General features: G+C 41.4%; 2 protein-coding genes across 4 annotated transcripts; one reads left to right on the forward strand and one right to left on the reverse strand.

The window, feature by feature from the left end:
- Positions 1-5,196: 5,196 nt before the first annotated feature.
- On the reverse strand, positions 5,197-10,362 carry COA5 (cytochrome c oxidase assembly factor 5). Of its 2 annotated transcripts, none has more exons than XM_072135732.1 (3): positions 10,222-10,362; positions 5,518-5,601; positions 5,197-5,435 (listed from the first exon to the last, which is right to left on the reverse strand). In XM_072135732.1, exons 1-3 carry the CDS (start codon positions 10,318-10,320, stop codon positions 5,394-5,396), a joined length of 225 nt encoding a protein of 74 aa, XP_071991833.1. In that variant the 5' UTR covers positions 10,321-10,362; the 3' UTR covers positions 5,197-5,393. The 2 variants fall into 2 exon arrangements, with proteins under 2 accessions (XP_071991833.1, XP_071991831.1); XM_072135730.1 differs by lacking the exon at positions 10,222-10,362 and adding an exon at positions 10,000-10,215.
- On the forward strand, positions 10,220-17,912 carry UNC50 (unc-50 inner nuclear membrane RNA binding protein). Of its 2 annotated transcripts, none has more exons than XM_072135728.1 (6): positions 10,220-10,398; positions 12,458-12,759; positions 14,353-14,473; positions 15,732-15,871; positions 16,715-16,816; positions 17,682-17,912. In XM_072135728.1, exons 2-6 carry the CDS (start codon positions 12,480-12,482, stop codon positions 17,816-17,818), a joined length of 780 nt encoding a protein of 259 aa, XP_071991829.1. In that variant the 5' UTR covers positions 10,220-10,398; positions 12,458-12,479; the 3' UTR covers positions 17,819-17,912. The 2 variants fall into 2 exon arrangements, with proteins under 2 accessions (XP_071991829.1, XP_071991830.1); XM_072135729.1 differs by lacking the exon at positions 10,220-10,398 and adding an exon at positions 10,789-10,811.
- Positions 17,913-18,066: the final 154 nt, after the last annotated feature.

Genomic DNA, 18,066 nt, shown 5'->3' on the forward strand with positions numbered 1-18,066 from the left:
TAAGGGACTTAAGCACGCAGGGGCGGACTGGCCACAACACCACCGGGGAAATACCAGGTGGGCTGACTAGTTTGGGGCCGGTCTGGGACTGGTGGGGCCAGTGGAAAAAAAAAAACAAAAAACATGTACTCACCTTTCCGATGCTCCGCCGATGCAGTCTGGCTGGCAGTGACAGCTCTGTGTGTGCCGGCTGCGCACGACGTCAGACGGTCTGTGAGCCGCCATCGCGCACGGACCTCTCACTATTGGCTGGACTTCATCAAGTAGCGGAGCTGCGGGGGAGTTATGCACTTAGGCCATGGAAACAAAAAGTATAATTATGTATACATGCCCCACAGTATACAGCCAGCACCCTGCCCCCTTGTATATAGCCAGTGACTACCCAGCCTAAAAAATGTGATCATCATAATAACTACAATTTTTCTGAAGGTTACATCAGTCACCAGTCAGTACACAGGCCTTTGCTTTGAATGAATTCAGCACATCTATGGCCAGAGGACATCACTAGTCTCTCACACTGCTCTGGTGGGATTTTTGTCCACTCTTCTTCACAGTTTTGTGACCTTTGTGGGTTTCTTGACCAAGTATTTTCCAGAGGTATTGTATTGAGTTTAGATCAGGACTCTGAGCTGGTCATTTCATAGATTCAATGTTTTTTGTTTCAAGGAACTGCTTTACCAGTTTTCCTGTGTGATGTGTTGTCGAAGAAGGTTCTGACACACATTTGGATTCACTTTGCCATGTAGATGTATGAGAGGTCCAACATTTCCCAAACCATGACACTTTCTCCACCACCTTTCACTGACTTCTTTACACACTTTCAGTCTTTACCCAGCTTCGCATCAAACCCAACTAACCCCTTTCTGACCAGGCCTTAAAAGGCTTTACTGAATTTTCATACTTAAAGGCCATATAACTTCACAAAATCACTAAGCTGAACTGTGTTTTGTTGAGACCACTTCCTTCCTCCCCAAAACATGTTTCTCAGGAAAGGCAAGATTGTTCCTGCTATTGAGAGGTGTGGTTACCACAGAGTGGGCTTTCAGTCCAAATGCTCCTAAATGTCGAGACAATATACAATGTGACAGATCCTTACCCTATTCAGTACTGAATTGGTGAGCAATTCCAGTTGCAGTACTGGAATGATTATCCATTGAAAGTCTCTGCATTATCCAGTCCTCTCCTGCATTTGTCTTTCGAATAGGCTTGAATGACTTGAATGAGTTTGTAATGCTGTAAAGGTGGAAAATTCTAGAAATCACTTGAACTACCAGCTTCTCTTGCTATGGCTGGCAGGGCCACCTCTTTGGCCTTCATCTGGACACCAGCTGAGGGTTTCAGTCACTTTGGAACTACATACAATTTCACACAAAGTCAGTAAAAACCAGAAAGTTAGGTGCCAGTCACATAGGGTTTGTCAGATAATTAAGGAAATTTGCACCAGGTGTAAGATTAACACATAACTTACAGGTATCTGAAAGTGTTCTTTCATTTTTCTTTACATTAATCGCATAACATTTTTAATATGTGCTTTTGAATATATACAATTTATGGAATAAGATTAAAATACTGCTATTTTACTCATGTTAAGATATATTCACATAGGTCTACACAATGACCTTGACATTTAGGAAATTGTGTGTTGTTCCCCAATTTTAATCTCTATTGTATATTCCCCCCTCCCCCCCCAAAAAAAAAAGTATACACTGTACAATTAAAAATAATATTTGATATTATTGACATAATAAAAAACCCAGAGTGCTGTGTCCCCTATCATTATGGTGAAGTCCTTGTGCAGCTTCCCATTAATAAACCTTAGAGAACCTATGTCCGGCAGTTTCTTTGCCATCCTCAGTTTAGCCCATTCCCACAGCAGCTGTCTCCCCTGGCTCTGCTGATAATCCCTGTGCGACCATCATGTTTTCTCATAAAGGATACAGATGTTTCACAGAGGGGAGGGGCTGCTGCTTACTCTGGAATGAGGGGGAGATCATGTGATGTGTGGATGCAGATGTATCCTACAAACAATAGTGAAGTAGGTCTCTTATATTCACTCTCAGTCTCTCGATCCCAGTCTTTGATTCTACAGAGCTTTCCTTGTCAAAACCCTTTCCCCCCACCTTCTGCTTTCAAGACACTTTCTACACAGCAGAGAAGCTTTTAACCCTTCGTGCTCACACAGCACAGGCTATACATGTCATGTAACCATTTCACTACCGGTTTATACCGCTTATTCCATGTTCTTCCATGTGATAAAAGCTACCAGGCTAGTTAATATATACTGGGGAATTTATCAGGGCTTGTACGTCTGAAAACACAAGTACAAGACCTGATTTAGTGTCAACTACTTACTACTCCGCTCTCTACATCAGTTGTGAAGGGGAGGGGCGGTTAAGGTGCCGGTGGTGGACTTGTCATTAAGCCAATCCTACACCAGATTCCTGTTGGTGCAGCTGCCTGCTGGGATTTATCAGGGGGCCAAAGCTTCCGGGCCAGGGGCACCATCGCAGGCTGCCATACTTTGTGCCAGTGTATGATAAATGTGCTCCATAGATCCTGTAGATCCATTATGCAATATTTCATTATTTAATTGTGGGAATCTCACTGGATTTACTACTAAATGAAAGAAAAAAAAAACAGAAAAAAAAAAACCTCATGGTAACCAAAATTTGACTTGGCTTCAGGGCAAAAACAGAAAGATGTGAATTTCAACCCACTTTACTTTTCCTGGGAAAGATTAAATTAGCTTCAGAACAGAAAAATGCCATAGCTCTGAAATAAAAAAGGACAAACTGTACATTATGTATACAGTACATATTATTCTCTTTGTTTTTAAAGGTGGAATCTCATATGACAGTTTGGTAAAAAGCATTACGAAATCAGGTTTTTGATTCAAAATAGTTTTGCTAGCTTTCTTGGAAAGCCCCTGAGGGAACAGAAAAAAGCTACTTATCCTGCTCCAAGTCCTCATTCCCACATTGCACCCTTTAGTAAGAGCGGTCACAGAATAAGGACTGATAACATCCTACTGGTCAGTTCTACTTCTGTGACCTCTGACTGGGTGATAATTACATAACGCAAAAACTTAATGGAGTGAAAAGAATTTTTAATAAAAGCACCGTCTGGGGTTCCTCCAGACCCAGGGTGGGGTGGCAGACTTTGACTAGTCCTAAAGCAGCAGGCGGAGCCGGTCTCCCTGACCTACAGGTATATCATTGGGCAACGGTACTTCAGCAATTTCTAGACTGGACCTTCCATTCTGACACTAAGCAGTGGGTCACCCTAGAACAGTGGTGGTGAACCTATGGCACAGGTGCCAGAGGTGGCACTCTGAGCCCTTTCTGTGGGCACTCAGGCCATCACTGCAGGTCAGAGTTCACCAAACAGGACCAAATCCACCAAATCTTTCTGCAGTCGCAGGCAACTTAAGAGATGCTGCTCTCAGCGCTATTTTAAAGCGACACTTCATTGGCTGTTTAGGCGGCCGATACAATTGAAAGATGTGAAAGAACAGGTAGTGCTTAGTTACTGCTTAAAATGCCACATTGGCACTTCACGGTAAATCAGTGGATTTTGGTTGCAGTTTAGGCACTCAGTCTCTAAAAGGTTCAACATCACTGCCCTAGAACAACTTTCCTCAGCACTACTGTTGAAGGTTCTCCCATGGGTGCCCGTAGATGTGTTACGGAACTTAGGAAGACATGCGAATCTTGCCCGCACTGCAATAACGATGTGGCAGAGATTGCTCCGCAGGGGTCTTCTCTCTCGCTGTTCTGGTCCACTTACTCCTCTGTTTAGCAATCCACAGTTCCCCCCCAGGACTCGGCAGGGACTCCTTCCTAATCTGGCAGTCGTCTGCTGACCCACGCTTTCACACGATTTTAACTGACGGTGTCCTCCCCTTGTATACTGATCTATGCACACAACACCCCAATACTCGTATCTCATGGTTAGAACATTCGCAGCTGCAGTCGTACATACGTGCCCAGGCAGACCAGGTAGCATTTTCTTCCCCTCTACTGCATTTGAGGAATTATGTAGCTCCCCCTCTCCACCGATACATGTAATCTCGCAGATCTATGTCATCTGACAGGAGGAATTACATCCTGGAGATCCTGGTTACATAGACAAATGGCAACAGGACAAACAGAAAATATATGTCTTTACTCAAACTCTCGTTGGCATGTGCTGCTCAAGAAAAATTTTTTTTTTAAATAAGATGGTACCGGGTCCCGGAAATTTTACACACATTCTACCTTACTGTCCCCAACATCAGCTGGAGATGTGGAGAGTCTGGGGGGGGGGCATGCTATATGTGTGGTGGGACTGTGCGGGCCTTAAGCCCTTCTGGGAAAGAGTATTCTCAACATATAGGTTGGTCTCGGGCCGCTCTGTTTCCCCCTCAGCCAAAACAGGTCTCCTCTCCATCCTCCCAGGCACAATAGGGACGCAGAAAAAGGACCTATTACGCTTCTTTCTTACAGACGCCCAAGCGGTCATACCTCGACATTGGAGATCTCCTATTACTCCTCCTTTTATAGAATGGGTTCATGAGTTCTCCGATTTATGCCGCATGGAAGAACTCAGGGCAGAGGTGAATCAGTCCATGGAAAAATTTGCGCATTTGGCAGCCTTGGTTTTTATTTAAGAACACCCCAGTGTATGCCCACCTGTTCACTGATCCGACGTAATGTGTCCCTGCTTCCCCCCCCCTTCTTAGTTTCTCTTTTCCTCCTTTTTCTTCACACTCCCTCTTGCCCCTCTTGTTTTGTTTTCACCCCCCCCCCCTTTCTATTCGTAATTGAGCTTTTATGTGGTTCCTGTTTACTAAAGAGTTTAGTAGGGCGACCATAAGGTCGTCTAATTGGTTATCCTTGTTCGCATAAATCCAATGTTTCTTGTTCTTTACTTTTCAACTATATAATAGTTCACATATTCATATATCTGTTCATGCACTGATTGTATCTTCATGGGACCCTCATGCCTCAAGCTGACTTTGTCCACAAACCTTGAAGCGTGGTGTATTCACCCTACCAGATGGACATTTCTTCTCAACTACTATGTTCAGGTCCTGCCTGACCATTACTGATATTGATCTGTTACATTTGCTGGTTCTAACCTTTCATATTTATGTATGTGAACTTCATTACTTCTTAAATAAACTATATTGAATATAAAAACTGACAAGCACCAAAAAACACTTTATATATTTTATTATATGTAAATAATTTCCAAACTTAACGATTGCTCCCAATAATGCTCCTCACCTCTCTATTATTCCAAGGTGAATAGAGACATAATAGTAAAGTTCTTCACTGTGCATGATCTCTACCGTAAGAGACCACTTCTAAATCAAGCTAGGATACTGCAGCATTCAGGTTCTCTCACTCAAGTCAGTATCCCTTTCTTCCACGGAAACGTGCTCTGTTGTCTAGCTATGAAAAACAGATATATATAAATAAAAATAAGCATAACATAGCTACAATATTGAAGACATCCAGTAGAAAAGGAACTTACTATTGATCTTTTACATTCAAAGAAGGTGACCTGCAGAGCCTTGCAGTGGCCTTCCCTCAGACACTCCTTTGGAGTCTTTCCTTCCTGCAAGAGACAATGTGGGAGATTTAATCACTAGATTTTGGAGTACAAGTCCTTTAATAACTGCAATTAAATGCGAAATGCGATTGTTTTACCCTTCACTTGAAGTGTAAGGCATATTCTTAGGACAGGTCATCAATATCAGAATGGTCGGGACCAAATACAGTGGGAGCCGAGCTGCAGTACCAGAGTATTACTAACATACAGTGGACAGAGCCGTCTGCTTCCTGCTTCCTCCACTGGTAGTTCCAGTCCCAGATTAGTTATTTAGCGCATCTTGCACAACAGGTCTCATTCCATCCACCAACACCACGTTACACCACGTTTATCCAGATCTAGAGGGAGATCCCTGAGGGTGCGTTCACACGTTACAGTAAAAACTGCATCACAATCAGCTTTGAGGTGGTTTTAGATGCAGTTTTATCAATTGAACTGAACAAGTGTATTTGAATTTGAAGGGGAAACCTGCTCCACAAATGTCATTCACCTGTTGAGTTCATGTCTTTCAACTGTTCAATTGACAAAACTGCACCTAAAAGCACCTCTAAGCTGATTGCGATGCAGTTTTAACTGCAACGTGTGAACGCACCCTCAGCATCTTCACTTTGATTTTTATCATCTATATAATGAATAAAGAACTGCAACTGAAATATTTCATTCATTGAGGTCTGGGATGTTTCATTTTAGGCTTTCCTTTGTTTGGAGTAGTGTATGTTTGGTTGTGTCGGTAAATTTTATTCTCTCTCAAAAGCAATCACTTCTGGCTGTGCAACGGTGGCATCCTGAAGATTCAGTTGGTGACTACAGCTCCACTGTCCAGGAGAACAGTGAAGGGGATATATGAGTAACCCAGTGTTGTGGTAGGTCCCAGTTCCTAAAGAAGTGGAACCCTTGGATTGTTTTCACATGGCAGCCAGCCACAGATTGCCCTAATATGCTATTTTTCTAAAGAGGCTACTGGGGCGTGGAGTAGCCGGAGCTGTGCGCCGAAGATATGCCGGTAGGAGGATCAAAGAGGCTACTGGGGTGTGGAGTAGCCATGATGTGAACCCTAAGCTCCAGCTACTCCATGCCCCAGTAAGCCTCTTAAGAAAATTAGCATATTAGGGCAATAAAAGTTATAAAAAGATACAGTGGACTTGAGGATTAGCCATTAAAAGGGCTATCCTCATGTACAATAAAGGCACCTACCACCTTAATAGGTAGATCTGTGGTGGTAGGTTTCCTTTAAAGGAAATCTTCTACCAGGATGAAGGATTGTAAACCAAGAACATTTACATGCTGGTGTGTGTTTCCTCTGGCATGATCTGCTCTTCTTTTAGCCGTGAATGCCCTTGTTTTTACAAAAAAGGCTTTAAAATCATGCAAATGAGCCTGGGGTAGATTTCCTTTAACACTAACTGCAGCTTCGTACAGTCAAACTGTTGGTAGACTCCCTTTCATTGGTTGATGTGACAGAATGCTGTGTCACTACATTTTTTTATACATATCAGTTGTTTATTTGTTCATGCTATTCTGTGCAAATGTGTTAGCTACATCAGTCAATTGTCCAGTCCACTAAAAAACCCTTCAAAATGAAAACATGATTTTATGGAAAAAAAAAATGTAATTAACTACCGGAAACCCCCATTATTCAAACCATTCTGAAGCTGCAATAACTAATACAAAAGCTTTTAGAAGTCATAAATAAGTACAATTCATCTACTATACATCCTGGAAAAATTGTCTACCAGATGCTAGTGATACAAAGAAATGAAAGCTAATAAAAGCGGAAGCCAATTTTGGCCACAGCCATCAATGGAGAAGTAGTTGTGCTTGTACGGTCAATTTCCATTGTGAAGAAGGAGAAATGCAGAGTTTCTCTTATAACTAGAGTAGGACACAAATAATACTGGTGAAGTCAAACATAAAATCTCGAATAAGAGGTCTCCACTTCCTTACCATAAACATGTACCATAAGCTCAGATGAGCAAGGAAAGAAAAGCAGTAATTTAATACAGGGTGGCTTAGCGGTTAGCTTTACAGCCTTGCAGCGCTGGGGACCTTGGTTCAAGTCACAGGGTCAACATCTGCAAAGAGTTTGTATGTTCTCTCCGAGTTTGTGTGAGTTTCCTCCGGTTTCCTCCCACACTCCAAAACATAGGGGTAGGTTGATTAGATTGTGAGCCCTATATAGACAGGGACTGATTTGGAAAGCTCTGTGTAGCGCTGTGTAATCTGTGTACGCTGTATAAAGAAGGCTTTTTCCTACTTTCAGAATATAACCTGCTATCTTTTAACATCAACAGCTTTTCTGCTTCTCAGATTACACCCACCTAAACACATACAGGAGCCTATGTGCCAATGGTATTCACAAGAAGGTCATCACTGTCCCCTATCTCCTTTCCTGGCTACTAATCATTACAATCCCATTCTGAATGAGGTGACCCTTCCCTTCTGAGTCCATGATCACTCCTTTCAGCAGTGCTCTAGGCATGCTGCACATCTGTGGAGAAAATCACATACATCACTGGACTTTCATCATTTCAAATTCATGTTCAGAACCTATAGCTCAGCCCATGACACAACCAAAAGCGTCCGTTTCAGTCCTTACTTACATCCATAGTGAAGCCAAAAGTCACAGACCTTGGAATTGAGGACCAAGACTAAATTTACCTTATCCAACATGTAATACTTTCAAAATCCACAAGGTCAAAGCATCACTTCTCTCAATCTGGACTAAGCTCCTTTCCGCAGCTCAAGCCACTACCTGCATCGATAACCCCATCCAACCACATATCGTGTACAGTCCATATCCCAAGCAGTCTGTTCTCACCTCCCTAAAATATTTAGCCTCTCTTTTCTGGTGCCTTTCCCTCCAGTATAATACAAGCCCTCATAACACCATTACTAAAAAAAACAAACAAAAAACAATCCCTGGACTCATTAACCTTCCTATGCCACTAACTACTGACGAGTCTCTAACCTCTTTGTATCCTCTTGCTGCACTTTCAGTGTTCTTTTTCTAGATATGTCTCTTCTCTTCCTGTTACGGTGCAGAGTGCAGTCCTAGTTCTTTTTATGTTTCTCTCTATACTATACTATTGGTCTAACCATCAGAAAATTTGGTTTTCAGTACCATCTTTATGCTTATGATACCCAACTATATACTTCATCACGTAACACAAGTCTTTTGGCAGAACACCAGTGATAATCTCTCTGTCTCTAACATCAAGTAATCTTTTAACTAAAGCTGAAAGGACATTATCACCAGATCGAGGTTTGTAAACCAAACATACTTATTTTCTTAGTTTCTTATGCCCTTGTTTTTAAGAATAAAGGGCTTTAAAAACTATGTGGCTCCATTAACTCCAACGGAGCCTGGAACCTCTCGTGCTCATTTGCATAATTTTAAAAAAAACTTTAAAAAAAAAACAGGGTATAAGGAACTAGCAGAAGAACAGATCCTACCAGAGGGGGTACACACCAGTATGTTGGGTTTAAAATCATTGATCTGGTGAGAGATGTCCTTTAATCTTTCTAAAACTACTGTTCTTGTCTTTCTCCCATCTACTAACCAACTCAACCCTGACATCTACATTTCCGTCAGGCCCGCTGTGTTGGGATTGTGATTGACTCGGACCTCTCATTTGCATTATATATTTATTCAGAACAGGTACGTGTCTTTACAGTGACTATACATACCTGGATTTGGCTCACAAAACAAATACAAATTCCAAACCTCCCTCTCATGTGTCCTTAGGACTTTTCCTGAGCCACCTCAAACCCCTTTATCACACTTCCCTACTGCATGTAACTTTCATGCTCTTTTTTGTAGAGTTTTGTAACATGTCAGGTACCTGTCATTTGAAGTGGCATGTGGATTTCTAATACAGACAGTCCCCGGGTTACATACAAGATAGGTTCTGTAGGTTTGTTCTTAAGTTGAATTTGTATGTAAGTCGGAACTGTATACTTTATCATTGTAACCCGCAGACAAATTTTCTTTTTGCTCTCTGTGACAATTGGATTTAAAAAATGTTGGATTGTCATAAGAACTAGGAGTAACAATAGATCTTCATTACAGACACCTCTGATACTGTTATAGCTGTTTATCGTAGCCTAAGGCTAAAGTACAGTAAATTGCCAACATCCAGAGGTCCGTTTGTAACTAGGGGTCGTATGTAAGTCAGGTGTTCTTAAGAAGGGGACCGTCTGTAATGTTATCCCGATGAATAAGATATTTGCTGTGTACTAGCAGTGCAGTAGTAAGGCCTCTGTTACTGGCTACGCAGTTAATACTCGCCACCGTCATGGATACTATTTGTCAGCCCATAACCGACTATGGGGGCTATGTGATGGTTGTTACAATGAACATGTTCACACAGTACTATGGAGAGGTCAGTATCAGTGGTGACATACCAGCACACACGCACTCTCCAGCAGGCAGTTCTTAAGATCCTCCTTCACCCCAGCACAAGGATGCCCATCCTCCACTTTATCCTCATAGTATTTAGGCATGACTGCTGTTTTGGTCTAATGTCACATCTGACTCTACACTGACATTTTTACAAGGGCCGCGCCATTTTTCTCCCAAGATGCATCGCGAGAATAGTGAACCCGTCGCGTCATCAATGTGCGCACCTGGACTCCGCATTTCCTGGTGAATATGCCTACAGAGTTAAGCAGGAAGAACTCCATTTCCCGTGAGGCCTTGTCCCGGAAGCTCACGTGGCCACACATCCGCTGCTCATGACGTCACCGGACCCTACGTGTTCAGGGCACTGTTGCAGGAAGCTATCAGGGTGCGGGGATCCGCTGGTGAGTAGTGATGTTATCACGTCATACTCTTCTTCTGCGGCCATTGGGGGGCGCAGTCACATGACATGTATTAGGGCATAGGCAGTGACAGGGGGGCTGCAGTTTCCTTCCTCCAGAACAACACTTTTATGTGGTGGGAGCTTGTGGTGTTGCCCATTGCAGCAGCTAGTCATGGCGTAGTTGTCGTTTTTTAATAGTAGTTTTAGAAATGAAGGCAGAGCTGTGGTTGTTATAGGTCACTAGTCCAGTGTTAATAATAATGCTGTGTTACCATGTGCACTTCTGCTACTATCACTTGGCCCTCAGCAATGGTCGCTGCTGTTACCCAATGACTAAAATATGTGAGGTCATGTAAAGACAATACCAACCACACTTTGTTTGGACCTGTGACTGAGGGTCCCAAATCAACCCGTGTAAGTCGTCTCTGTGCACGCATTTATACTTACTTTGATGTGAGTCCAATGAGGCACATCAGAGATTTACCTGCACTGCACAGGGGCCGAGAGCCCTGGTCCGAGGGGTATTAATGTTTCAATTAGTTGTTTTTTTTTTTTTTTTAATGTCAAATATTTAAAATAGTGAAATATTTGTGACACCAAACTACTAGTCCATAAGAACCTTTGGGTGGTTTAGTGTCCAAGATTGTCCTGACAGGTTCACTTTAAGTAGTTAAACTTAAGACCACCATAAAACTTTTTTTCAAAAATACTTCATAATTTAATAACATCAACAATGGTACATTTGGCATGAGTACTTCACCCCTCTTCGGTTGTAGTATGCCGTAGTCCTATTAGAAAGTCGACACTTAATTTTCATGGCTTCCACTGAGACGCTGAACGCCAAGTGAGTCCTGTGACGTTTCGGAGGGGAATCCCTCCTTCCTCGCATATGCGCAATAACGCTTAGGCACGGGTTTAAATGCTCAGTACTCTGCGATTTACATAAATAGTACAAACCCCTTACCTACCACCAAATACATACAAAAGACATATACATATCACAAGTTTAGTAAAGTAACATCAATCTTTACAAGAATACATTAAAACTACACTGCTCCAACTTGTCTGACAAAGGGGGCTTGGTCTACGGAATATGAGATGGGGCCAATAGAAAATAGTATGTGCTCCAAAAATTCTGGCACACAGCTTAGACCAACTAAAACTATGCTTTAAAGAGAACCTGTCACCCATAAAAAGGCACTTACTAAAGTAAGCAGCTCCTAGTGCTACAACAGATGTAGCAATCTTACCCTGCTAGCTTTATCGGAACCCTCCGATAACGCTAGCAGACACTGCTGCGAAGTACAATAGAAATGCTGGACTGCGCTGGAAAGGGCGGGACTAGGAGACGGAGACTGCTGCATGAAGCTTAAACGGCCTATGGAGTGGGCGGGGCGGTCCGGGAGAGAAGCCGCACCTTTGACCGCCCCCTCATGAATACACCCAACCACTTACAGCGTGGTACGGTATTCCTATTGTAAAGCGCGGCAGTGTCTGCTACTGCTATCAGAGAATTACAATAAAGCCATCATTGTAATACCACTACATCTGTTGTAGCACTAGGAGCTGCTTACTTTAGTAAGCACCTCCTAGTGCCTTTTATGTGGGTGACAGGTCCTCTTTAAGTAAGATCTGACAGTGTTATACTGAACCTCAATTCATTATCAAAGTGATAAATCTGGTGCAGCAAAAGACTAGTGTTTTGTAGCCAGACACTTGTGGTACCTGAGACACATTGTTAAATTTCCCCCAGTGTGTAACATGAACAATGATCAATCCAAATAATTATGTTTCTAATATTTTCATTTATTGATGCAGGATTTGTGTTTAACAGAAAAGATCTCAGAATCCAACAATTCTTTGTTTGGCATAGAGTTCTTATATTTTTTAAGGTATTGAAATAAAACATAGTTAATTTGGTCACCAGGATTAGGATTTTCATTAGTAAGGATAAAACCTCCATGTTGCTTTTATTCCTATCCTCTGTCATTCAGTTCATTCTTTACAGTGGATTGTGTATATCTGGCATTATAATACAAGATTTCTTGCTCTACCTTCAGGCTTTATGTGAGGCCACTCAGGATGCTGCCTACTACATCAGTGAATTCCCGGACACAAGGCAATGGTACACTCAGTTCTCGGGATGCAGCGCGACACACAGCCGGAGCCAAACGCTACAAGTACCTGCGAAGGCTTGTTCACTTCAGACATATGGACTTTGAATTCGCCCTCTGGCAGATGCTTTATCTTTTTACTTCACCACAGAAAGTGTACAGAAACTTCCAGTACAGGAAACAGACCAAAGACCAATGGGCGAGAGACGACCCAGCATTCCTAGTACTTCTCAGTATTTGGCTATGTGGTATGTTGTATATAGAGTTATATTTGCTGTAAGGAGAGATTGCCTCCACCCATAAATAGCTATAGATAACTCATTCTGTACCCGGCACCAGTTTTATTGTTTTGTCGTGGTGGGGGTACTGCCATTTTTATTGTCACCAATCTGTCAACAAGCTTTGCATAAATCCATTTCCATAAGTATATATACAAAACTTTGTAATACAAGGGGGGGGGGGGGGAAGAAGTATTTAGTCAGCCACCGACTATGAGAGACAAAATGTGAAAACAAATCCAAAAAAGTGCAGCGATGTTTTGGGGCTGTCACTGGACAACACAGACTTTCAACTCCCTCCAAAGGTTTTTTATGGGGTTGAGATCTGGAGACTGGCTAGGCCGCTCCTTTTTTTGCCCTGTTGGTGTGCTCAGAATCATAGTCCTGCTGAAATATGACAATACGTGGCCCCATTCATTCTTTTATATACATGGATGAGTAGTTGTGGTTCCTTTGTAGAGAAAACAGCCCCTGTCATGGTGTTGCCAGCCTATGCTTCACGCTAGGTTTGGTGTTCTTTGGAGGAGAGTGAATGCTAAGTTGCATCCAAACACTGCAAGTTGTGTTCCTACCTACCTACAGTTCTATTTGGTTTTCATATGACATTCTACCAATACTCTTCTGGAACATCCAAATACTCTCTAGCAAACTTCAGATGGACCCGAAAATATAATATATAGGTGGTGCAGGTCTAAAATGTTGTTTTTTGTGTCCTTCGACAGCTCTTTGGTCTTCACCATAGTCGAGTTTGAAGTGTGACTGTTTGAGGTTGTAGAAAGGAGTCTTTTATACTGATATCAAGTTCAAACATGAGCCATTACTACAGGTAATGAGTGGCAGACAGAGGAGCCTCTTAAAGGGCATCTGCCAGGTTGCAGGATTTTATGCAAATGAGCCTGAAGGGCTCCAGGATCCACAGGCGTTAATGGAGATCTTACTTATTTTCCACCATGATTTGCAAATAAATTGTTTAAAAATCAGACAATGTGATTTTCTGGATTTGTTTTCACATTTTGTCTCTCATAGCTTAGGTTCTACCTATGATGTCAACTACAGGCCTCTAACTTCTTTTTAAGTGGGAGAACAATTGTTGGCTGACTAACCCCCCCCCCCCCCTCTTTTTATATCTTACTGGTACAAAGTGCTTCTTTCTCTACCTTGGCTGTTATCTTTCTCCCTTTTCTTACATTGATTGGCAGAAACACATTGAGGTGACAGACTATGTAGATGCTCTATGCAGAGTAGATATTCATGTGCAGTAGGTATTCATGCCTAATTCACAGGTCATCTATGTCTGATAAATAGTTGTTGGTATGTTTGTTGGTTCAGTGACCTTTAGCTGATTTTCATTGGTCACATTTTTCATTAACGTAGTTACTCCACAGAAAACATTTATCACCTATTTTAAGGATACATTTATGAACCCTCAGGACCCCACACTAAATGAGGATCCTAAAGGAGATTGTTGCAACATGCTTCAAAGTCTATGGGACTGACAGAAATAGCCATGTACATGGTTTTACTTTTATTTATCAATTTTCTGTCTTTATTTTCTCTGCACAGTGTCCACATTAATGTTTGGGTTTGTTTTGCAAATGGGTTTTGTGGAAACCCTGAAGCTTCTCCTGTGGATTGTGTTTATTGATTGCATTGGTGTTGGGTTACTGATCGCAACTTCTATGTGGTAAGTTATTCACCTAGTACAATGTTAATTTCTATCACACATTATATTATATGATGTTATATATATGATGTATGACCTTATAGGCCATATTTATTGTGCACTGAGAATTTACAATACTGTAATTTCAGTGAAATCAACATGTAACACTGAATACATGAATACTCATAGAAAAGAACCAGTGAAAACATTTCAGGCCCTACAAACATACTGGTTGTTTATTTAGGGTTTAAAGGGATTTGCCCATGAAAGAAAGTTCTCAAATTTAAGTCCCCTAGTGATGCTTACACAATAAAGATAATTTTTAACCATCTTACTTTTCAATTTTACTCAGTTTTACTGCTGGTTTAGCTCCCATGACTCAGTGATGGTCAGTGTAAGATTCCAAAGTGTTGTCGGGGACTCTCTACGCAGACACTTTATTTACTCTCTAGTGCAGCGACAATGTGGTTAGAGGTTAGGGTACAGTTTTATCTACACTTTCATTTAGCTTCTGAACATTCAACTAGTATCTGACATGTAGAAAAAATGACACACTTCAGTTCTGCTACATCTCAGCTGTAACACACAGGGGGATTTAACAATGTGTCTTACGTTCCGCCAGTCATTAGCTGGAAAACACTTGTCTTTTGCTGTGCCAGATTTATCACTGTGATGATGAATTCTGTTGCAGTATAAGTACATGTTGGTTCCTACTTTACAGCTACTTTTAGTTGGTCTAAACTGTGAGCCACAATTTTGGGCGAACGGACGATTTTCTGCAAGCCATGCCCCTTTCTCACGAGGTCACACCCCTTAATCGGACAAGTCGAAAAGCCTTGATAACTGTAGTGTTATGGGCGTAAAACCACCAGAATTGTGGTGCAAGTGCGTTTATAAATCCCCCCCCTCCATAGAGTGTCTCCCTTCCTTATCTTATCTGTAGCTTGTAGAGTAAACTCTGCACACTGCTAATTGCCGGCAGAAAGTTTCTGTAGCTGTATCCCCATCTTATAATGGAGCGGTGAGGAGCTGGATGGTTTTCTGCAGTGTGCAGAGAGGAAAAGCTATTCATGAGAAAAATCTGCTCAGCAGAGACAGGTTGCAATTATATGTGAAATGCTGTATTTTGTTAGTGGTGAATTAGAGAATGTGTTATTTGTTCTTATTCTTATTTAGGAATCTTGTCTCCATGGGAATACCCATATTAGATTAGTGCGTTTTTCTAGAAATGGCATGTGTTTGTGGTTCATTGTGTATTTTTCTATGCTTTCTCTTTTAGGTTTATTTCTAACAAGTACCTGGTAAAACATCAGGGAAGGGATTATGATGTGGAATGGGGTTATGCATTTGATGTCCACTTAAATGCATTTTATCCACTTCTGGTCATCCTGCATTTTATCCAGTTGTTCTTCATCAAATGTAAGGAAATGATATGTTAATCATGTTAATAGAAAGCCTCTGTCCCGAATGAAGAGATCAAAGCTCAATAGATTGTTTAGACCACATAATTCTATACTGACATTTATACTACCTTTCAGTGACCTCTAGGTCATAGCAGTCAGGAAAGTAACTGATTCCTGCATACACAAAAATCACCACTGTAGTGAATTTTTTCAGTACAACACACTCTTGTATCATCATTTAAGTTGTTGTCCTGCTCAAACCCAAACACTGCATGGTGTTAATATAAGTAAAGTACCGTATATACTTGAGTATAAGCCGAGTTTTTCAGCACAAAAAATTTGCTGAAAAACCCTAACTCGGCTTATACTCGAGTGTACTCACCTGACGGCACCGCATGGAGAGAGGGAGCTGGAGCCAGAACATTGTTGAACAGAAGAGGACCTTTCATATACAGCCCTTGCCCAGCCTATAAGGGGGCAGGGGGCTGGCAGGCTGTATACTGGTTGCAGGCTAGGACCAATGCATTTCATACCCTTGGCTTATACTTGAGTTAGGTATAAGGTTTTTCCAGTTTTTGTGTTAAAATTGGGTACCTCGGCTTATACTCGGGTCAGCTTATACTCGGGTATATACTGTAAACTAAACTTGTCCTCCGCTCCCGCTGATGCAGCTCATGAATCTTCCTCCAGGGAGTGCCCTTCAGTGGTGATCAGTATAAACACAGCATGTTGCTGACTCGCTTTAGTAGTGGAATCAGATTAATTTTACTTATTTTAATTCTGTGCTACACCAAAGCATTTTAAACTACATTTGACTTTGCCTAAAGAGTTTTTACAGGTTCACCATTTTATTTTCCAGATGTCGTCTTGTCAGATTGGTTTATTGGATATTTTGTTGGTAACACGTTCTGGCTAATTGCAATTGGTTATTACATCTATATAACATTCCTTGGATATAGTGGTAAGTTACAGGTCACATTTTTTTCTTGTCTGCAATATGGTCCTGTAAGGCTCCACTATAAATATACTGTCTGCACACACTTTGTTCCCTTCTGTTTTCTAGATTTATTCTTGCTGTCTTTCTGTAGAAAGCTTCTATGTTTACTTCCAGGTCCACTGGAATTAAACATAGAAGCTTTCTACAGAAGGAAAGCAAGCAGAGATCTAGAAAACCGTGAGGAATTGATACAGAAAGTATATTGGAAAATTGTTTAACTCTTTATCATAAAAACAATAACATTTATTTGCTGTAATGAGATTACCCCTTTAAGCATTTACAGTGCCTCATGTCTGGCTCCCTAATGATGGGGCGAAGGCATATATACATGATCCTTGAGAGAACTGTGCAGTCGCACAGTTCTCTTTCTCTACCCAACACAAACCTTTACATACCTACTACACAAACCTTTACTAAGGAGCACAGCATGAATGTACAGCCAGTGAACACCTTCATTTTTCTGTTATGTAAGGCCTCATGTACAGGAACATGTTTGCATTATGGGGGGCAAAGAAGCCTTGTTTGTGCCCCTTTTGTTGTGTGGCAAAACATGCAGGAACTCTATGTAGCACAGCTGCCAGACACCTACACCATGACCGTGCACAGTAGAAGAGTGGAGGATGCGAGCTAGCAGTAGTGTGGCCAACTCATGGCCTCTTGCAGGCAATATGGTAAATTGCTCACAAATTCACAACTATAAAATCATCAACATTTGAACACCACATTCACATCTATTGTACTGTAAAGAGACGCTAGTTTTAAGGATAATAAATATGTAAATTCAAGTGAAGAATGTTCCCATTGACTCTATTTTCTGCTCTTTCCTTAGCACTGCCGTTTTTGAAAAACACAGTCATCTTACTCTGTCCATTTGCAGTTTTAATAATACTCTATGTCTTGTCACTGGCCCTAGGATGGAACTTCACAGCCATGCTGTATGCTTTCTACAAGTACCGAGTGAACTGAATTGCATTTGTTACTTTATTGTTGATTTTGTATAAATTGTAAATATCCATTTTCGTTGTAGAATATAGTAAAAGTCTCTGGTTTAAGAAAAAAATGGTTGTTTTTTTTTCTTTCAGACTGTTTCATTTCACATATAAGTTACTCAAAAAAGTTATATACTCGGGTATAAGCCAAGTTTTTCAGCACAAAAAAATGTGCTGAAAAACCCTAACTCTGCTTATAATAGAGTGTGTGTGTGTGTGTGTGTG

Source organism: Engystomops pustulosus, chromosome 2 (genome assembly GCF_040894005.1).
Source record: "Engystomops pustulosus chromosome 2, aEngPut4.maternal, whole genome shotgun sequence".
Taxonomy (NCBI): Eukaryota; Metazoa; Chordata; class Amphibia; order Anura; family Leptodactylidae; genus Engystomops; species Engystomops pustulosus.

Excerpts from the sequence above, each read along its gene's own strand:
- COA5 (XM_072135732.1), bottom strand. The coding sequence starts at position 10,320 with ATGTGTGGCCACGTGAGCTTCCGGGACAAGGCCTCACGGGAAATGGAG. Across the intron at positions 5,602-10,221 it reads CCAGGAAATGCGGAGTCCAG|GAAGGAAAGACTCCAAAGGA; the intron begins GTGCGCACATTG and ends TGTCTCTTGCAG. Across the intron at positions 5,436-5,517 it reads TTGAATGTAAAAGATCAATA|CTAGACAACAGAGCACGTTT; the intron begins GTAAGTTCCTTT and ends TGTTTTTCATAG.
- UNC50 (XM_072135728.1), top strand. The coding sequence starts at position 12,480 with ATGCTGCCTACTACATCAGTGAATTCCCGGACACAAGGCAATGGTACA. Across the intron at positions 12,760-14,352 it reads TCTCAGTATTTGGCTATGTG|TGTCCACATTAATGTTTGGG; the intron begins GTATGTTGTATA and ends TTCTCTGCACAG. Across the intron at positions 15,872-16,714 it reads CCAGTTGTTCTTCATCAAAT|ATGTCGTCTTGTCAGATTGG; the intron begins GTAAGGAAATGA and ends TTTATTTTCCAG.